The 14,430-nt window shown below is 36.9% G+C and overlaps 1 protein-coding gene across 6 annotated transcripts in view; it reads left to right on the top strand.

Moving 5' to 3' along the window:
* Positions 1 to 13,943, top strand: part of SPOPL (speckle type BTB/POZ protein like) — a 39,192-nt gene extending 25,249 nt beyond the window's left edge. The window contains exons 6-12 of one of the 6 annotated variants that reach the window (XR_012674046.1): positions 53 to 230; positions 325 to 380; positions 2,039 to 2,161; positions 4,437 to 4,579; positions 4,664 to 4,717; positions 11,783 to 12,809; positions 13,333 to 13,943. Coding sequence is in view for 3 of the 6 variants with exons in the window: in XM_075152718.1 (XP_075008819.1) it covers positions 53 to 230; positions 325 to 380; positions 2,039 to 2,161; positions 4,437 to 4,579; positions 4,664 to 4,717; positions 6,827 to 6,971 (699 nt within the window). In the remaining 3 variants the exon portion in view is untranslated. Of the gene's footprint in view, positions 1 to 52; positions 231 to 324; positions 381 to 2,038; positions 2,162 to 4,436; positions 4,580 to 4,663; positions 4,718 to 6,826; positions 11,085 to 11,782; positions 12,961 to 13,332 lie in introns of those variants that run through there. The other 5 variants (XR_012674048.1, XR_012674047.1, XM_075152720.1 and 2 more) reach the window with 5 other exon arrangements.
* Positions 13,944 to 14,430: the final 487 nt, after the last annotated feature.

Here is a 14,430-nt window from a genome sequence, read left to right as displayed (position 1 = left end):
TATTATTGGCTTTCAGTTATGAAGGAGTTGTCTTGCTGTGATTTTCTGTTAGGTAAGCGTGGTCCAAGACTCAGTAAATATATCAGGACAGTCTAATACAAACACTTTGAAGGTACCTGAATGTCGACTAGCAGAAGATTTAGGGAATCTCTGGGAAACAACAAGATTTACAGATTGCAGTTTTTATGTAGGAGGACAAGAATTCAAAGCTCATAAATCTGTCCTTGCAGGTACTTTCTACTTTTGTATTGCTATTATTTTGTAATTAAAATTGCTAAAAGTTTAAAATTTGATTATATTTAATATTTACTTTTCTTGCCACAGCACGATCTCCAGTTTTTAATGCAATGTTTGAACATGAAATGGAGGAAAGCAAAAAGGTAAGCCTTACTGAAAACTTTACGTGTAAATATTTGTACCTTGTGAAAAAGGGAAAGTTACAGAAAACTTGAAGTATTGCAAGTTGAGGAAGATGAGTACTGCATGATGCTGCATGAGTGGAGAAGGTACTGCTCCTGAACGCTTTCCCGGTGAATTCTGCAGGAGTTTCTTTGTATAGAATGAGCAGATAGGGCTGACTGTGGAGAGGTTCTGGAGGATTTGTCCTTTCAAGCACTTGTATCTGCCCTCCATCAGTTTTTTTTTTTTAACATTAGCTACTGATGTAATTGACCTAGTAATCTCTGCCCCATTTTGCTTTAGTTTATACCTTCACATAAGCCGATTGGCTTCACTAAGGTTTTGCTATAGTGTATTAAAACATTTTGTATGGTAGCTAGGACACAAAGAAACAACAGGTGAATTATGACTCAAATTAAGCCCTGAGGCAGTGGAGCACTCCCTTTTCATTCACAGTCGCTGCAGGCACTTGACCTGTATAAGTGTTTTGGATGGATAGTTACTTAATCAGCACAGAGAGCTGCTTCTGCTCTCATGCACTTGATATCTCCCACAGTGACGAGCTGTTCGTGTCCTTCATGAAGAAGAATATCTAAAATGGGTTGGTTGTGGGCAGTATCCATGAAAAGGCAAGGAACTGATCAGCTCACTGAAGGGTTGTAATAGACGATCATCACTTAGTCTTGGAGGCTGCAATGGTGCCACTTGTGAGAACGAATAGATCAGATGAATATGGTGCTGTAGTACAGTTGAGTTTCATAAACATGGTGTTTTTCTTCCCTGCACTTCTTCAATCTGGAAACTTTCACAGGTAGAATTAGAATATCGGAAGCATTTTGTTGGGATTTCTGGTCTGAAAGAAACCCAGGCATGTCCCAGCTTCAGTAACGTGCCATGATGGGGGCCTTCGCCTTCATTTTAGCAATAAATCTCCAGTGCAGCCCTACTTCTAAATACTGTATGTGGTTCAGTAGGTAGGAAACCAGAACATGTACATCTCCTGTGCTCATAGCCTGGGGTTTTTGTACCCCATTCAAAAGTCCGGTGCTTGCTTCTACATCTTTGACGTAATTTCCTACTTTGTTAGTTGCTTATAGGGGATACTATTAGAGGATGGGGTGAAGCACGCAATACCACAGATTTATTAGGAAGGCCTTTAGCTATGTGATGTCAGTTAGATTTGCTTTGTTTGCTTTTTGGATTCTGAAAACAAAACGTAGGCTGTGTTGACTCAATTTTAGTCGAGCCAAAAATGGGTCATTTTGTTCTGACTTCTGATATTCCAAGCACATCATTGTAGGGTTGGAAACTCAGCAGCACTTTTAAATATTCCTGAAACTGTGCCTTGATTTTTATGTACAGCCTGTGCAATAGAGTCCAGTTAGACATTTGTAGAAAAAAGTTGCAATTATTTTTTATTGCCTAAGCTTTTCCAACTGATTTCTAACTGACTTTAAGAGCTACTGATTTTGATTACTTTCCGCTTAATATTGTTGAATATTAACTTAAATCTGTAAGGATTTTGTATGATGGATGGCAAATGAAAACTTGTAGCATGCATGCAGATGATATTTGATATGTTCACTTTAAAGTTGTAGCTAAATTCCAGAGGCTTTTATTGATTCTTCTTCTTTACCAGAATCGTGTAGAAATAAACGATGTAGACCCTGAAGTTTTTAAAGAAATGATGAGATTCATTTACACAGGAAAAGCACCAAACCTTGAAAAAATGGCTGACAATTTGTTGGCAGCTGCAGACAAAGTAAGTAATTGTCTTCTAAGTTCTCAAACCTGATGTTTGCTTGTGGAATGTTCTTCTAAAAAAAAAAAAATCTTTTTTTTCCAGATTGATACATATTTCGATTTTTTTTTTAGATATGAGAAACAGATCTCATCAGAAATGAAGAAAGATGGGAAAGAATAGACTTTTTTAGCAGTAGAAGGCTGATAAATCTTTCTTGACTAGAAGTGTTTCAGATATTAATTATATTTACTCTCCAAATTTTTTTAGAAATTGGGGTCCATTAATATGATTTGGAAAATCAGTCTTGAATAAAATGTATCCTAGAGTTTTGTATTCTTGAAGAGGATTTATACAAGTGTTTGAATTAACTGTACTCCCTAAAGTACTGCTACTTCAGAACTTCCATCTTTTTTTTCCCTACAAACATAATAGTTCTAATCATTCATCTCTTCTGTATTGGGATCTTTAAGTTCTTTAAATTCTCTTTAAATTGTTGCTCTGTGAAATACTTTTTCCACTATGATTTCTGAGATGAGGGGATTTATAACAGCTCAGCAATTGAGGTGAGATTATTCCCTTTCATATCATAATTTAGAGTTTACTAACTTTTTAAAAACTTGACCCAATACCTTGGTTTTTTTCACTGCTTTACAGCTTGAGTTGAAATTTTAGTTAGCTATCCTCAAAGGACACACAGTTGTCTTTCCCTGAGGAGCCATAAGTAGTTTAGAATCCAGAAAATACTCACTTTAGTGTGTGTAATCTGAAACTTTTTCACTCTCAGCTGAGAGTATGGCAATTCCTTAAACTACCTTAGCAATTTCTGAATTGGTTGTGCAATCATATCCGTAAAAAGCATTAGTGGTGAAAACTGCCTGTTCTTGTAATCAATCCTAATACAAGTCATTTAAGATAATAAAAGTCATCCCAGTAGTTAATTTCAAGAAACAATTATAACTTTTTTTCTGGCAACTTTAATGTGTTCTGTTTTTTAAGATCTCTTGACCTGGCACTGCCCTGGCTTTGGTGACTTACCACTCTTACTCTTTTCACCTCTCCTTGCCAGCATCTCATCTTCCAAAACTGATTGTGTTTTGTCAAGTTTCAGCGCACCCAAGCGGGAAGGTGAAATGGTGTTATTTTATGAATGCTGGCTTTTATTTAGGGCATAATTGATAAATGTAGAGAATATTATAAGGTACAGCTGTAAGATTGCCTGCAATAGCAGAAAATAAAAATGGTGAGCTAGGCGGTCCCTATAGCTTTTTGTAACAGTTAAAAACTGCTAGAAACTTTCTGCTGTTCCTTCTGAATGTGAAATAATCTAAAAATGAGTGTTCTGCATATTATCAAAGGCATTACACTGCTGTATTACCTGGTAGGTACAGATTTGTTATAATTGATATTTATTTACTATAAATAGAGGTATCCTGAGGGGTAGTATAGTAATAAAATGGAAGTAAAAATGCATAGGTCTAGAAGCCTAGAAGTTAGCCCAATAATTTGACTTTTCTTCAGTGGCATTTTTTCATTGTATAGAACAGTTGCTAATATGAATGTATGAGTGGCAACTTGAATATATGCCACTTATACATCTAAAATTCTTTTGAGACTTGAAAACTGTATCTGAAGGGTGCTAAACTAAATGGGATGGGTAAGATCTCAGTAGAAATGTATACAGCTGAATGAAACCTGTTCAGACTATGACATCCTTCAAAAAAGAAGCACAGTTTATTCATGCAATATATAATATGGGAATGTAATTATTTTACATCAGTTTTCTGGTAGGCTGTGTCAAAGGTATGGAAGAAATTAAGACATTCAGAGATGGGGGTGGGGGTAAACTTGGAACAAGCTAGTTTCAAAGAGGCTGATGTATTTTCCCTTGGACAGTTTCATGAAATTTTCCATTGTATAATTTCTTGCCCCTTGCTTTGAGGTGTAAACCTGTCTAATGATGACTTTGATAAAGAGCCCGTGTCTGTTCCTTGCTCTTCCTCCCTTACCAAACTTGAAGGAAACTGAAAACTTCTGAATGAGTTATTTTTATTTTAATAAAAGTTCTTCCAGTAAAGCATTTGATCAGTTTGTGTCAAACCTAATGCATGTCTTGCCATTTGAGGACTCTTCAATGCAACATACTGAATTTTGAATTACCTGTTTGGAAGCGGTTTGATCTTAGGCTTGGGAGGCACCAAGCATTTTCATGACTGGAACTGTCTTAAAAACTGTAGAGATAACGATAGAAAGAATGAGTTTGAAGAATGATTAGTGTAGTTTTTTCTTTTATCAGTATGCACTGGAACGGCTGAAGGTCATGTGTGAGGAAGCACTCTGTAGTAACCTCTCGGTAGAAAATGTTGCTGACATTCTTATCCTCGCAGATTTGCACAGCGCTGAACAGTTAAAAGCACAAGCAATAGACTTTATTAACAGGCAAGTAATATTTATGAGACCCTAAATATATTTATATTTATGCTTTGTGTACCTTTTCAATAGTAACACAGTTCTTTCTTACAGGTGCAGTGTTCTTAGACAACTTGGGTGTAAAGATGGGAAAAACTGGAATAGCAAGTAAGTTTCCCTGCCTCACGATGTTCTGTACAAACACTGCTAAATAGACTGCAGATCTTAAGAACTGTTGCTTCATTTCCACACTACTGAGGCCAGTCACTGACTGTAAGTAAAGTAGGATTCAGCAAATGCTACCCCAGTTATGATGTGACTTCCCCTGTCAATGATAGGGAGAGTTAACTGCCCTCCAGTGTGAGATCGTAACAATAGCTGGTTTTCATTCCTCTCCTAGGGACATATCAGTGCTGTGAGATGGTGGCAGCAGCCACCACAAGAGAAAGGAAACCATTCTCTTGACTAACCAGCTTTGTGCCTGGAGGAGTAGCAACCCCAGTGTGGTTTCAAGACTTGCTTAGGTCAATCTGAGCCTGCAGTGTTGCCTGACCCTGCAGTATTTCCAAAGAAAGGAGGGCAGTTGCTCTTTTTGCCTTCGGCGACATGTTTGTGCACCTTCCCACGTGCCAGCACTAGTACTCTTGAGGCCACACAACTAGTCAGTCAGGTCCCTCTGATCTGGCTGACTCTGTATGTGCTCATGCCTACACTGGAAGTAGGTTGAGAAGATGTGGCTCAGGCTGTAGGACTGATTGCAGCATATACTTGGAATAGAAGACAGCCAGCTTCAGAATAGCCAGTGGTAGGCTGAAACAGTAAAAGGACAGCAGAGCACTTATTTCTTACTGTCAGAATCTCCAGAGAAGTTAAAAGCTGTGTTGTACCAGTTACTTTAAAATTAGTGTTTCTCCTTTTTTAAAAAAAAAAAGTCTTCACAGCCTAATGATTGAGCCTGATGTGGAAATGGAAGGGGATGGTAGAAGGGAAATAGTAAAATACCTGTAGAAAAACTAATAAAGTCAGAATACATAACAACGTAAACTAGTTGATGTGTTCCTTCTCAAGTGATTTGGAACTTACTGAGCTGACTTCTGTCTTGGATAACTGCCGGTAAAGATGCTGGTCATCTTTGCTTCAGCTAAAGCATCTACAATAAATCAGGGAAATAATGTGAGAGGGCCTGGCTTAATTTACTGACTCTGGGCACCAGGGAGTCTGAACTTTGGTATTGTTTCTCAAGGCACCTACCTTTACTGACTCGGAGCAGAAGATTAAAGGCTTGCATTAGAAATCTGCAAAAGGTTTTTGAGAGATCCTATAGTGTAGAGGTCAGCTGCTAACTTTATGCTTGACAGTGTTTCTGAAACAGTATGAGGGTGCTTATGAAAGGCTTTTGAAAATGCAGGGCAAAGGAAACTTGGGATTGATGCCTAAGTTGTTGGTTCCAAATTACAAATTTATCCTGTGTCAATGCGGCATGCATCCCAACCAGTGTAATATTCTTCATGTGCAGAGTGAATTTTATGCTTTTGTTTTATATTATTTCACAAAAAAGTAAATATATACATTGAGTAAATACGTTGGTTTTAATCTCCTGGATTCAATGTGATACTTGCTGAAATCTGTTGTTGCTTCTGTATTAGTTAAAAATCGACAGTGGCCATTGAAAGCCATTCTGAATGTAGTCCATGATCTTGTTCTGAAGAAAGAGTGAATATTCACAAGTATGCTCCACTGGTACTCAAGCTGTGAGCTCCCAGTAAAGGGTTCTGTAGTCAGCCAGCTAATCTATCTTCATGGCTTTTTCTAGTATATGAACGACATAATTTTTGTTGCAGTTTCAGCTGATTCGTCTTGTCATCCTTCTCTCTCCCTAAATTGAGCATGCCCTTCTATGTAATGAGATTATCATGTCTTCCCTTGCATTTCTTCTCTACACTAGACCTCATTTTCTTCTAGTTTTCCTCTCATCATTTTTATTGTTTTTCTGAGCAATTTCAAGGTGGTTATCTTACATGGTGCCCAGTATTGGACACAGTTCTCTAGCTGAGTCTTGCTGGTACTGAGTAGAACCTACATGTGATGATATTAATATACCTGAATTACAACTTGCTGCTGCTTTCCAATGGCATCGTTACTGGCATTCATAAAATTTGTCTCATAATGCTCAACTGCTCTCCTGCAGTAGTTCTGCCTTGCCTGCTCTTCTCCACTGTGCATTTGTGCATTTGGTTTGTAAAATTGTGTGACTATTCTTAATACTTCTGTTTTCAGCCAAGCAACAGACATAATGGAAACAGCAGGCTGGAAGTCCATGATCCACTCCCACCCTCACTTAGTAGCAGAGGCCTTTCGCGCACTAGCATCTGCACAGTGTCCACAGTTTGGCATTCCACGCAAACGGCTAAAACAGTCATGAAATCTTCCATGAACTTTAGAGAAATTGAATTGACTCTACTCCTCCATGTCCAGAGGTGTTTTCACAAACCATAACAAGAATTTTTGTTATCCTTGTCCACAGAACAGAAGCTGAAAAAGCCTATTGTTTGCTTTTCAGATGGATAATTTATGGTTTAATCCTCAGCTTTAAATTAGACTGATTACTCTAATTCACTGAAAGGCCTTAAATTATCTTCAATGACTCTCTAGTCCATATAGTCTAATGTATCTTGATTTTTTATTATTATTTTTTAATGTGCCTTGTCTTTTTGACTAGGCTCTGCAGGATTGCACTAGCTCCATAATGCAGTAAAGTTGATAACTGAAGATTAATTTTTGAAAGGGATCTTCCATTATTTTCAGAAGAAAAAAATGATTATAGTTTGGTCCTGTGCTAACTGGAAGGTTTTAACTAGCCTCTCATTAAAAGCGCTTGAACCAGAGGCACATAATGTACCCTAAACAAGTGCTAAATATAGGGAGAGCCTGTTTACCTTCAGCAAATGCCTACAGGCTATTTATGGCAATATACTGCTTTGAACATAATTTATTTTTCATTGTGGGGGCAAATATGCAATGGTTTGGCCCAAAAATGTATTTTCATTACAGTTTGTAATGCTTACTGTGTGTGTGTCAAAGCTGTCCAAATGGTAAAAAGAAACACAGAATAAACCTCTTGCTTGTGTTTCTTTACGGTCCATCATTAGTTTACATTTAATGCAGAACTGAACGAGAGGTAAAAAGTTCAATGTGAAAACAGAATAGTATTGTATATGGAAAAAATATATCCCACATGTATGGTTACATGGAAAAGTAAAGGATGCATAGAATGACCAAATGTAAATTGAAGAAATGGGCCAAATGGATTCTGAATATGCACTTTTAATGTGTAACTTTTGTATGTTGTGTGGTACATATATATTTTGCTTTTGATGAATTAATGAGGTACAGGTAATTGTGGCTTAACTTTTTAGATACATTTTAAGATGCCCACAGCCACATGGGATTTAGTTTTGTTAGAAAAGAAAGACATGTCTTTTTAAGACTCAATTGAAGGTGGCTATTGCAAGCTTTCATATTTAAGTAACAGAATATTTTCGCTTATTTGAAAAAGGCATGTGAATGGTAAAATTTTGAAGGGATTTTTCCCATCTTGACATACGTGCACAGCTTCCATTAACACCTAAGGAGGTTATGTACACATCGAGAGGAATATTTCCCTGAAATGTCAGATGGTATTTGCAAGCAGAGACTTGCTCAGTCTTGCATTTCAGTTATTGTACTAGCATTGTGGATGGTATTGAAATTCTGCATAATGTGAAAAGGATGAAACATTTGTAAACTGCTTGTCATGGGCCAGTTCTTTCTTATATGAACCTTAGCTTTAATATCAACATCCTCAGTGTTTGATAGCTTTGTTTACAATTGGGAGGAAAAGTCTGCAGTAGTGCACACTCTAAATGTTTCCTGAGTTATTGCATTGAGTTTACTGTAATAGTGATAATATGCTATATTTCTTTTTTGGGAAGACTTGGGTTTAGAAGTGGGGAATGGGAGGAGATCTCACGTAATTTATAAACATCTTTGCATAAGGGTTCTAGTTTGCCTATTGAAAAAAAGTTATGCAGGGAGGAGAGAGGAAGAATTTCAGGTTGTTTACTATCTTAAAATCTATCTCCATCCTCATTTCATTAAGATTCATCTGAATTGCTCTGAACAAAATTTTTAGAGGAAAGAGTATATAGTTTTATACTTTGGCATCTAGTAAACCATTAGCAAAGGTAAATTGGAAAAAATGCCCAGTCCAATTTTGAAGAATAAAATAACCTCTAAACATACATTTTCTTCTTACCTTCTAATTAAATCTTTATGATGGATAAAGTGTAAAATCAGAAACTTTAATAGTACGTAAGGCATCAAATTATATATTTAGAGATTTATCCTTTTATCAATTTTTAAATATTTATCTCAAATGAGGTCTCATAAGCATTCTTCACAATAAGACATAAAGGTAATTGTTCCCTCCAAAATACTGATGTTTTTGCTGCACTGCGTAATGCGTTAGACTATATATCCTCATATTCATCACTGGTAAAACTTGCAGCTCTAACATACAAAGTGACTTGAATATTTAATGCTATAATGATTGTCCGGTTCAGCTTGTTCTAAAGTAACAACATACAGTGATCTAATGGAAAGCTTAAGGACTTTTATGAAGACTTTTTTTTTTTAGAAGCTTAATACACTTTGTACCAAAAAATGTCAGACACTGTGCTGTAATACTATCTACATCGTAGAGTGTCCACTTTTCAAGTCAGGCAGTGTATACCATACATTACACTAACAGGAAAAAAAAACCCCGTGATAATTGATCTATTCAGATTTGACTTTATTTATTATGTATGTTTTCAAATTCTGTCAGCTCTTAAGAAAAAGGTAAACCAGTTGCTGTATTCTTAAGTGAGTGCACTAATTATTCACCTCTTCTATTCAATTAACTACATGCAGTGTTCTCACTGGAACAGGATAGCTGGTAATTACAACCTTCTTCGGATTCAGTAGCTTGTTTTTATTCCCCACATCTCAAGAGCTTGCCCTTCAAAACCTCAGTTGTCAGTTCTAAGTGCAGCAGATATAAAACTATCTAATACAATGGACAGTTTTTTCAGGCTGAAATCTTAGGGGTTTTTTCTTAGTTTTATATACAGATTAGGAACATAATGTATGAAGGTGCCATGTTTTGGCTTGCCAACACTACTCCCTCAGACATATGTGAACCATCGCTTCCATACTTTTCTGGGGAGAACCCTGCATGTGTCCTGTGTGTGCGTGCGCGTGTGTGTATGACTGTGCGGTGTTTTTTGTCAAGAATGACTTTCTAAAAATAAGGACTCAATTTGCTGTTAAAATGCTGTTATGTATTATATATATTTTTTTTTTTTCCATTTGAACCTCTCCTAAGGAGATGCTTTGGGTGGAAGATGCTTCAATAAATAATCCTTATTTCCTAGTCCATTTACTGCATGCAGAAGTATGAACACATTGTGCCTTTTCTAGGAAACTGTTGTAATGAAGGGAAGATTTAACAGGATACAAGATCTTTTTAAAAGGTATTTTTAAAGGTGAAGGAGAATGCTGTTTGATACACAATTGAGACAGAAAAGTTACAAATTACCCATTTGAGCTCTGTTGCATGTTGATTCTTGCTTCCTAAATTCAGTTTCACTGAGGTAGAAAGAACACAAAAAAGTGGAATGTTTTACAGATACAAGTTGAGTAATGGTATATTTTTGTGAAAATGTGAAAATATTTGCTGTTACAAGATAAATGTATGTCAAAATGTGATAATCATGGACACAAAGTTACTTTTACAAGTTTCTCTTGTTCTGATGTTTTTCTAAACATTGAGTATTTAGTATAAAATTCACCTTTGCACAGAAGGTCAGTAGAAGACCTACACGGAGATTATGTTCCTTTTAAATCCTCATGGAAAGGTTTCTCCCTTGGGAGAATAAAGCGATGTGCAGTATTTGAAACTGTGTTTCATAAAAGACAGTGAATTGCAATTGTGAGGTATTGCTACCTGAAATATTGTTGAATTTTGTTGAATTTAACAGTCGGTTAAAATTCCTAAGCTTAACTGATTTATTTTTTTGTAATTGACAAATGGAATGTTAACTGTCCTCTTCGTCTGGTGTTGATAGTATATTTAGTGCAGAGCTTAGCTCCTTAGCTAGCAAGACACTGACTTAGTCTGATAACTTGGCTTCTGCTTACAGTAAATGGACTACGTTTGTAAAGGGAATTCACTATTTCAAGTGTTTGGCAAGGAACTTCACCGTATTTGTAACCTGTTTTTTGAAGGCTTAAGATCAGTGAGTCCTATTTTAGAAATTAAACCAGTGAAATGACTTAGACCTGTTTTGGGGTGGAAATGATTAAGAGAATTCAGATATGTAAACAGTTGTATCAAACCATCCAGCCTTTTTTTATCAGCTGATGTTAATGGTGAAATACTTTTTGTACCTTGTTGCTGAAAATATTTTTGCGTTTCAGCACATCAAGTTACAATAAAGTTGTTACTTATACAGAATGTGTCTGTGTGGCTTGTATTTGTTTTTTTTTCTTGTGTATGTTCACAACGGCTGCCTTTGCTTCTCTCCTTTGAGAAAGGTATTTTTGCCAGCACTGTCCATCAGTCTAGTGTAAAATATACTGCTGTCCTTTTGGACACCTTTTTGGGGAGCATCATATTGCAGTCTTGCTCTGATCTCCACTAACTTAGTTATTTTTCCATTTTGACACTTTCAAATAACTTAGAGCTCCGAATAGCTTATAACGTGCCTACCTGAGAAATGGCTGCCTTTACACAGACTGTCAGAACCGATACTCGGTGGGAAAAAGAGTTGATCCTGCGGTAATGAAGATGGGCTTCATGGTTTCTAAGAGATTTGGTTTCTTTTTCCACCTACCATCGAAAACTGTCTTTTTTTTTTTTTTCTTTTTTTCCTGTCAAGAAGTGTAGGCTTATAATGACCACATACAACAGGAACATTGCTTGCATTTGTTACGGGAGAAGCGGTATCTAAGAATAATCTGTATGGGTAGTTCATGGGGTTTAATATGTTTATAGATGTTTGCAAAGATATGTAGGACTGCTGATATGCTGCTCGATGAGTTTGACTTCGGACGCACTGAACTCCAGAAACAGATGATGTCAGGGTAAGTTACTTTATAACAAGTGACGCAGGCCATTTGAACAAACGCAATTACCTGTCCTCTGTTATCTAGGCTACGGCGAGAATGTGGCACAGTCGACCACTGCGGTTCTTCCTAAGATGACTTGGGTAACAAGTAAGGATACAGAGCTGTCATCGCAGGGCTGTCTTGGGTGTCTCAGCGTAGCACATCGCTGTTTTGTGTGTAGGTACATGCAAAATTCTCCATGTTTGCTTAAAACATAATCCCTTAAGTTACTCCACAATGATTCAGCTTATGCCAACAATGGCACAATTTATACTTTCACAGGCAGTTTCAGTAACCTCCAAGGTAAACGTGACTGGTTACCACTGTGAGTGGTAATCAAAATTATTTGTGCAAGTCCAAATTTTTGAACTGAGCTTCAACTTTTAGGTAAAGAATATTAAACTTCATCATTGCTTTTTTTAGAAGGCTATATTTTTATCCTTAGTCTTTCTGAAGTAATTTTTCTTCTGAGATGTTTACCTTGTCATCATACAAAAGTTTTCTTCATTATTCAGCGTAACGGATTCAATTAGCATTGATTAGAAAAAGCACCTATTTTCCTTCTAAAATGAATTCTAATAGTCTTTTTATGTGGAAACCAGGCACATAAATAAAGCTTTTTCTCCTTTTAGTTGAATGCTTCTGTTTAAAAAAAAAAAAAAAAAAAAAAAACAGAAACAAAACCAAAAAAAAAAACCCCAAAAAACTCAAACCCCAAAAAAACCCAAAACAAAACAAAAAAACCCCAACCAACCAACAAAAAGTATTTTATGGTGTCAAGTTATCTGAATCTTGATTTAACTAAAATATTACTAGTAACTTTTTCTTTAGCAGCTGAGAATTCTCATTTGAAGTCCAATGTACGTCCTTCTCTTTCTTTAAAAGGGGAAAGCTCACATAATGAATCTCTGTTGGTAAGATATGCTATTAGAGTAAAAAGCATCTCCCACTATACAGAATTGCCTGCCCTGCCATACGCTGAAGGCATAGTTTGATGTCCTACTGAGAGTGCCAGTCCCCATTACTGCCACTAGAAGAAAAGTATTTCAAAGTGCAGCCTGAGCAGCCGCAGGTGAGAAATACTGATTAAAGTGTGTCTTTGTGCCACCTCTCCAAAATTCATAGTTGTTATTGACGAATCCTGACAACTTGCATCTTAACTTTACCATGAGAAATTCTGATTTATTCTAGGATCTTACCTAACTTACTGCTTTATTTAATAAAGAATTTAGTAAGTTTAGCTATGTTCTATATGGAAGAATATAACCTTTTAATATTAATGTTTTTCTATGTTTCAGATTACTTCTGTTACAATTACTATTTAAGTTAAGAATACTACACATTCCACTACAAATTTTACTTGCCATGTTTATTAAGTAAATTATATTAATGATTGAACTACTTGCATTATACACAAATAACTTTGCACTTAACACTTTGTGATAGTATGGTAATAGAGGAAATGCTGTTAATTGCTGTTCAAATTGGAATGGTTTTGAACAGTTTATCTTCCTGCAAACTTCTTGGTAATTTTCCACTAGAGGAACATGTTTTTGTTGTCATCAATTTTGAAGATTTCTTCTTTATTCTCTCAGAGAAAGCTGGAAGAAATACAAGTGCAGAAGTTGAATGAAGCATTTCAGATGTATGATGCAAAGGACTTGCTTTTTCCACTACAAGCACTGCCTCTAGGCAAAAAAAAAAACCCCAGGCTCAGCTGTGACAATCCATGAGTGCTTTGGAATAGAGATGGCATTCCAGTGATTGTCAAATAAGTTATATTTTAAACAGTATGTGAAGTTGATGCTTTAAGTGTAAAATTGGGTTTCTCATAAGTCAAGTATAAATAACAGAAACGAAGTTGTGATTCGAGACTCAGGAGGGAAAAAATAATTTTGCAGAGTTTGCTTGGCCTTCGATTACAGAGAAACTACCAAGAGTATTTTGAGTTCTCTGTTAAAGTATTTTGAAGGAGACCTAGAGCTGTAACAATATGTGGTTGATCATCCTGTAAAGCAGAGAGCGGATTTCACTTCCTTTGAAAATGTTACCTGACACTAACATTTTTGTCTTGCATTCTTAGTAGAGTTGGGAGCATAACAGTATTTTTGTGCAGGTACTGTGTTTCGGTCAAGGGTATTGTTGTGGTTTAACCCCAGCTGGCAACTAAGCCCCACCCAGCCGCTCACTCACTCCCCCCCGGTGGGATGGGGGAGAGAATCAGAAGGGTAAAAAACTCGTGGGTTGAGGTAAAGTCAGTTTAATAGGGAAAGAAAAAACCGCACATGCAAGCAAAGCAAACCAAGGAATTAATTCACTGCTTCCCATGGGCAGGCAGATGTTCAGCCATCTCCAGGAAAGCAGGGCTCCATCACGCGTAGCGGTTACTTGGGAAGACAAACGCCATCACTCCGAACGTCCCCCCCTTCCTTCTTCTTCTCCCAGCTTTATATGCTGAGCATGACGTCATATGGTATGGGATATCCTGTGGGATATCCCATTGGTCAGTTGGGGTCAGCTGTCCCAGCCCTGTCCCCTCCCAACTCCTTGTGCACCCCCAGCCTCCTCGCTGGTGGGGTGGGGTGAGGAGCAGAAAAGGCCTTGACTGTGTGTAAGCACTGCTCAGCAACAACGAAAACATCCCTGTGTTATCAGCGCTGTTTCCAGCACAAATCCAAAACACGGCCCCATAC

The sequence above is a fragment of the Calonectris borealis genome, chromosome 6, assembly GCF_964195595.1.
Source record: "Calonectris borealis chromosome 6, bCalBor7.hap1.2, whole genome shotgun sequence".
Classification (NCBI taxonomy): Eukaryota; Metazoa; Chordata; class Aves; order Procellariiformes; family Procellariidae; genus Calonectris; species Calonectris borealis.
Note: the sequence above shows the minus strand (reverse complement) of the source record. Positions and strands in the feature narration are given on the sequence as shown.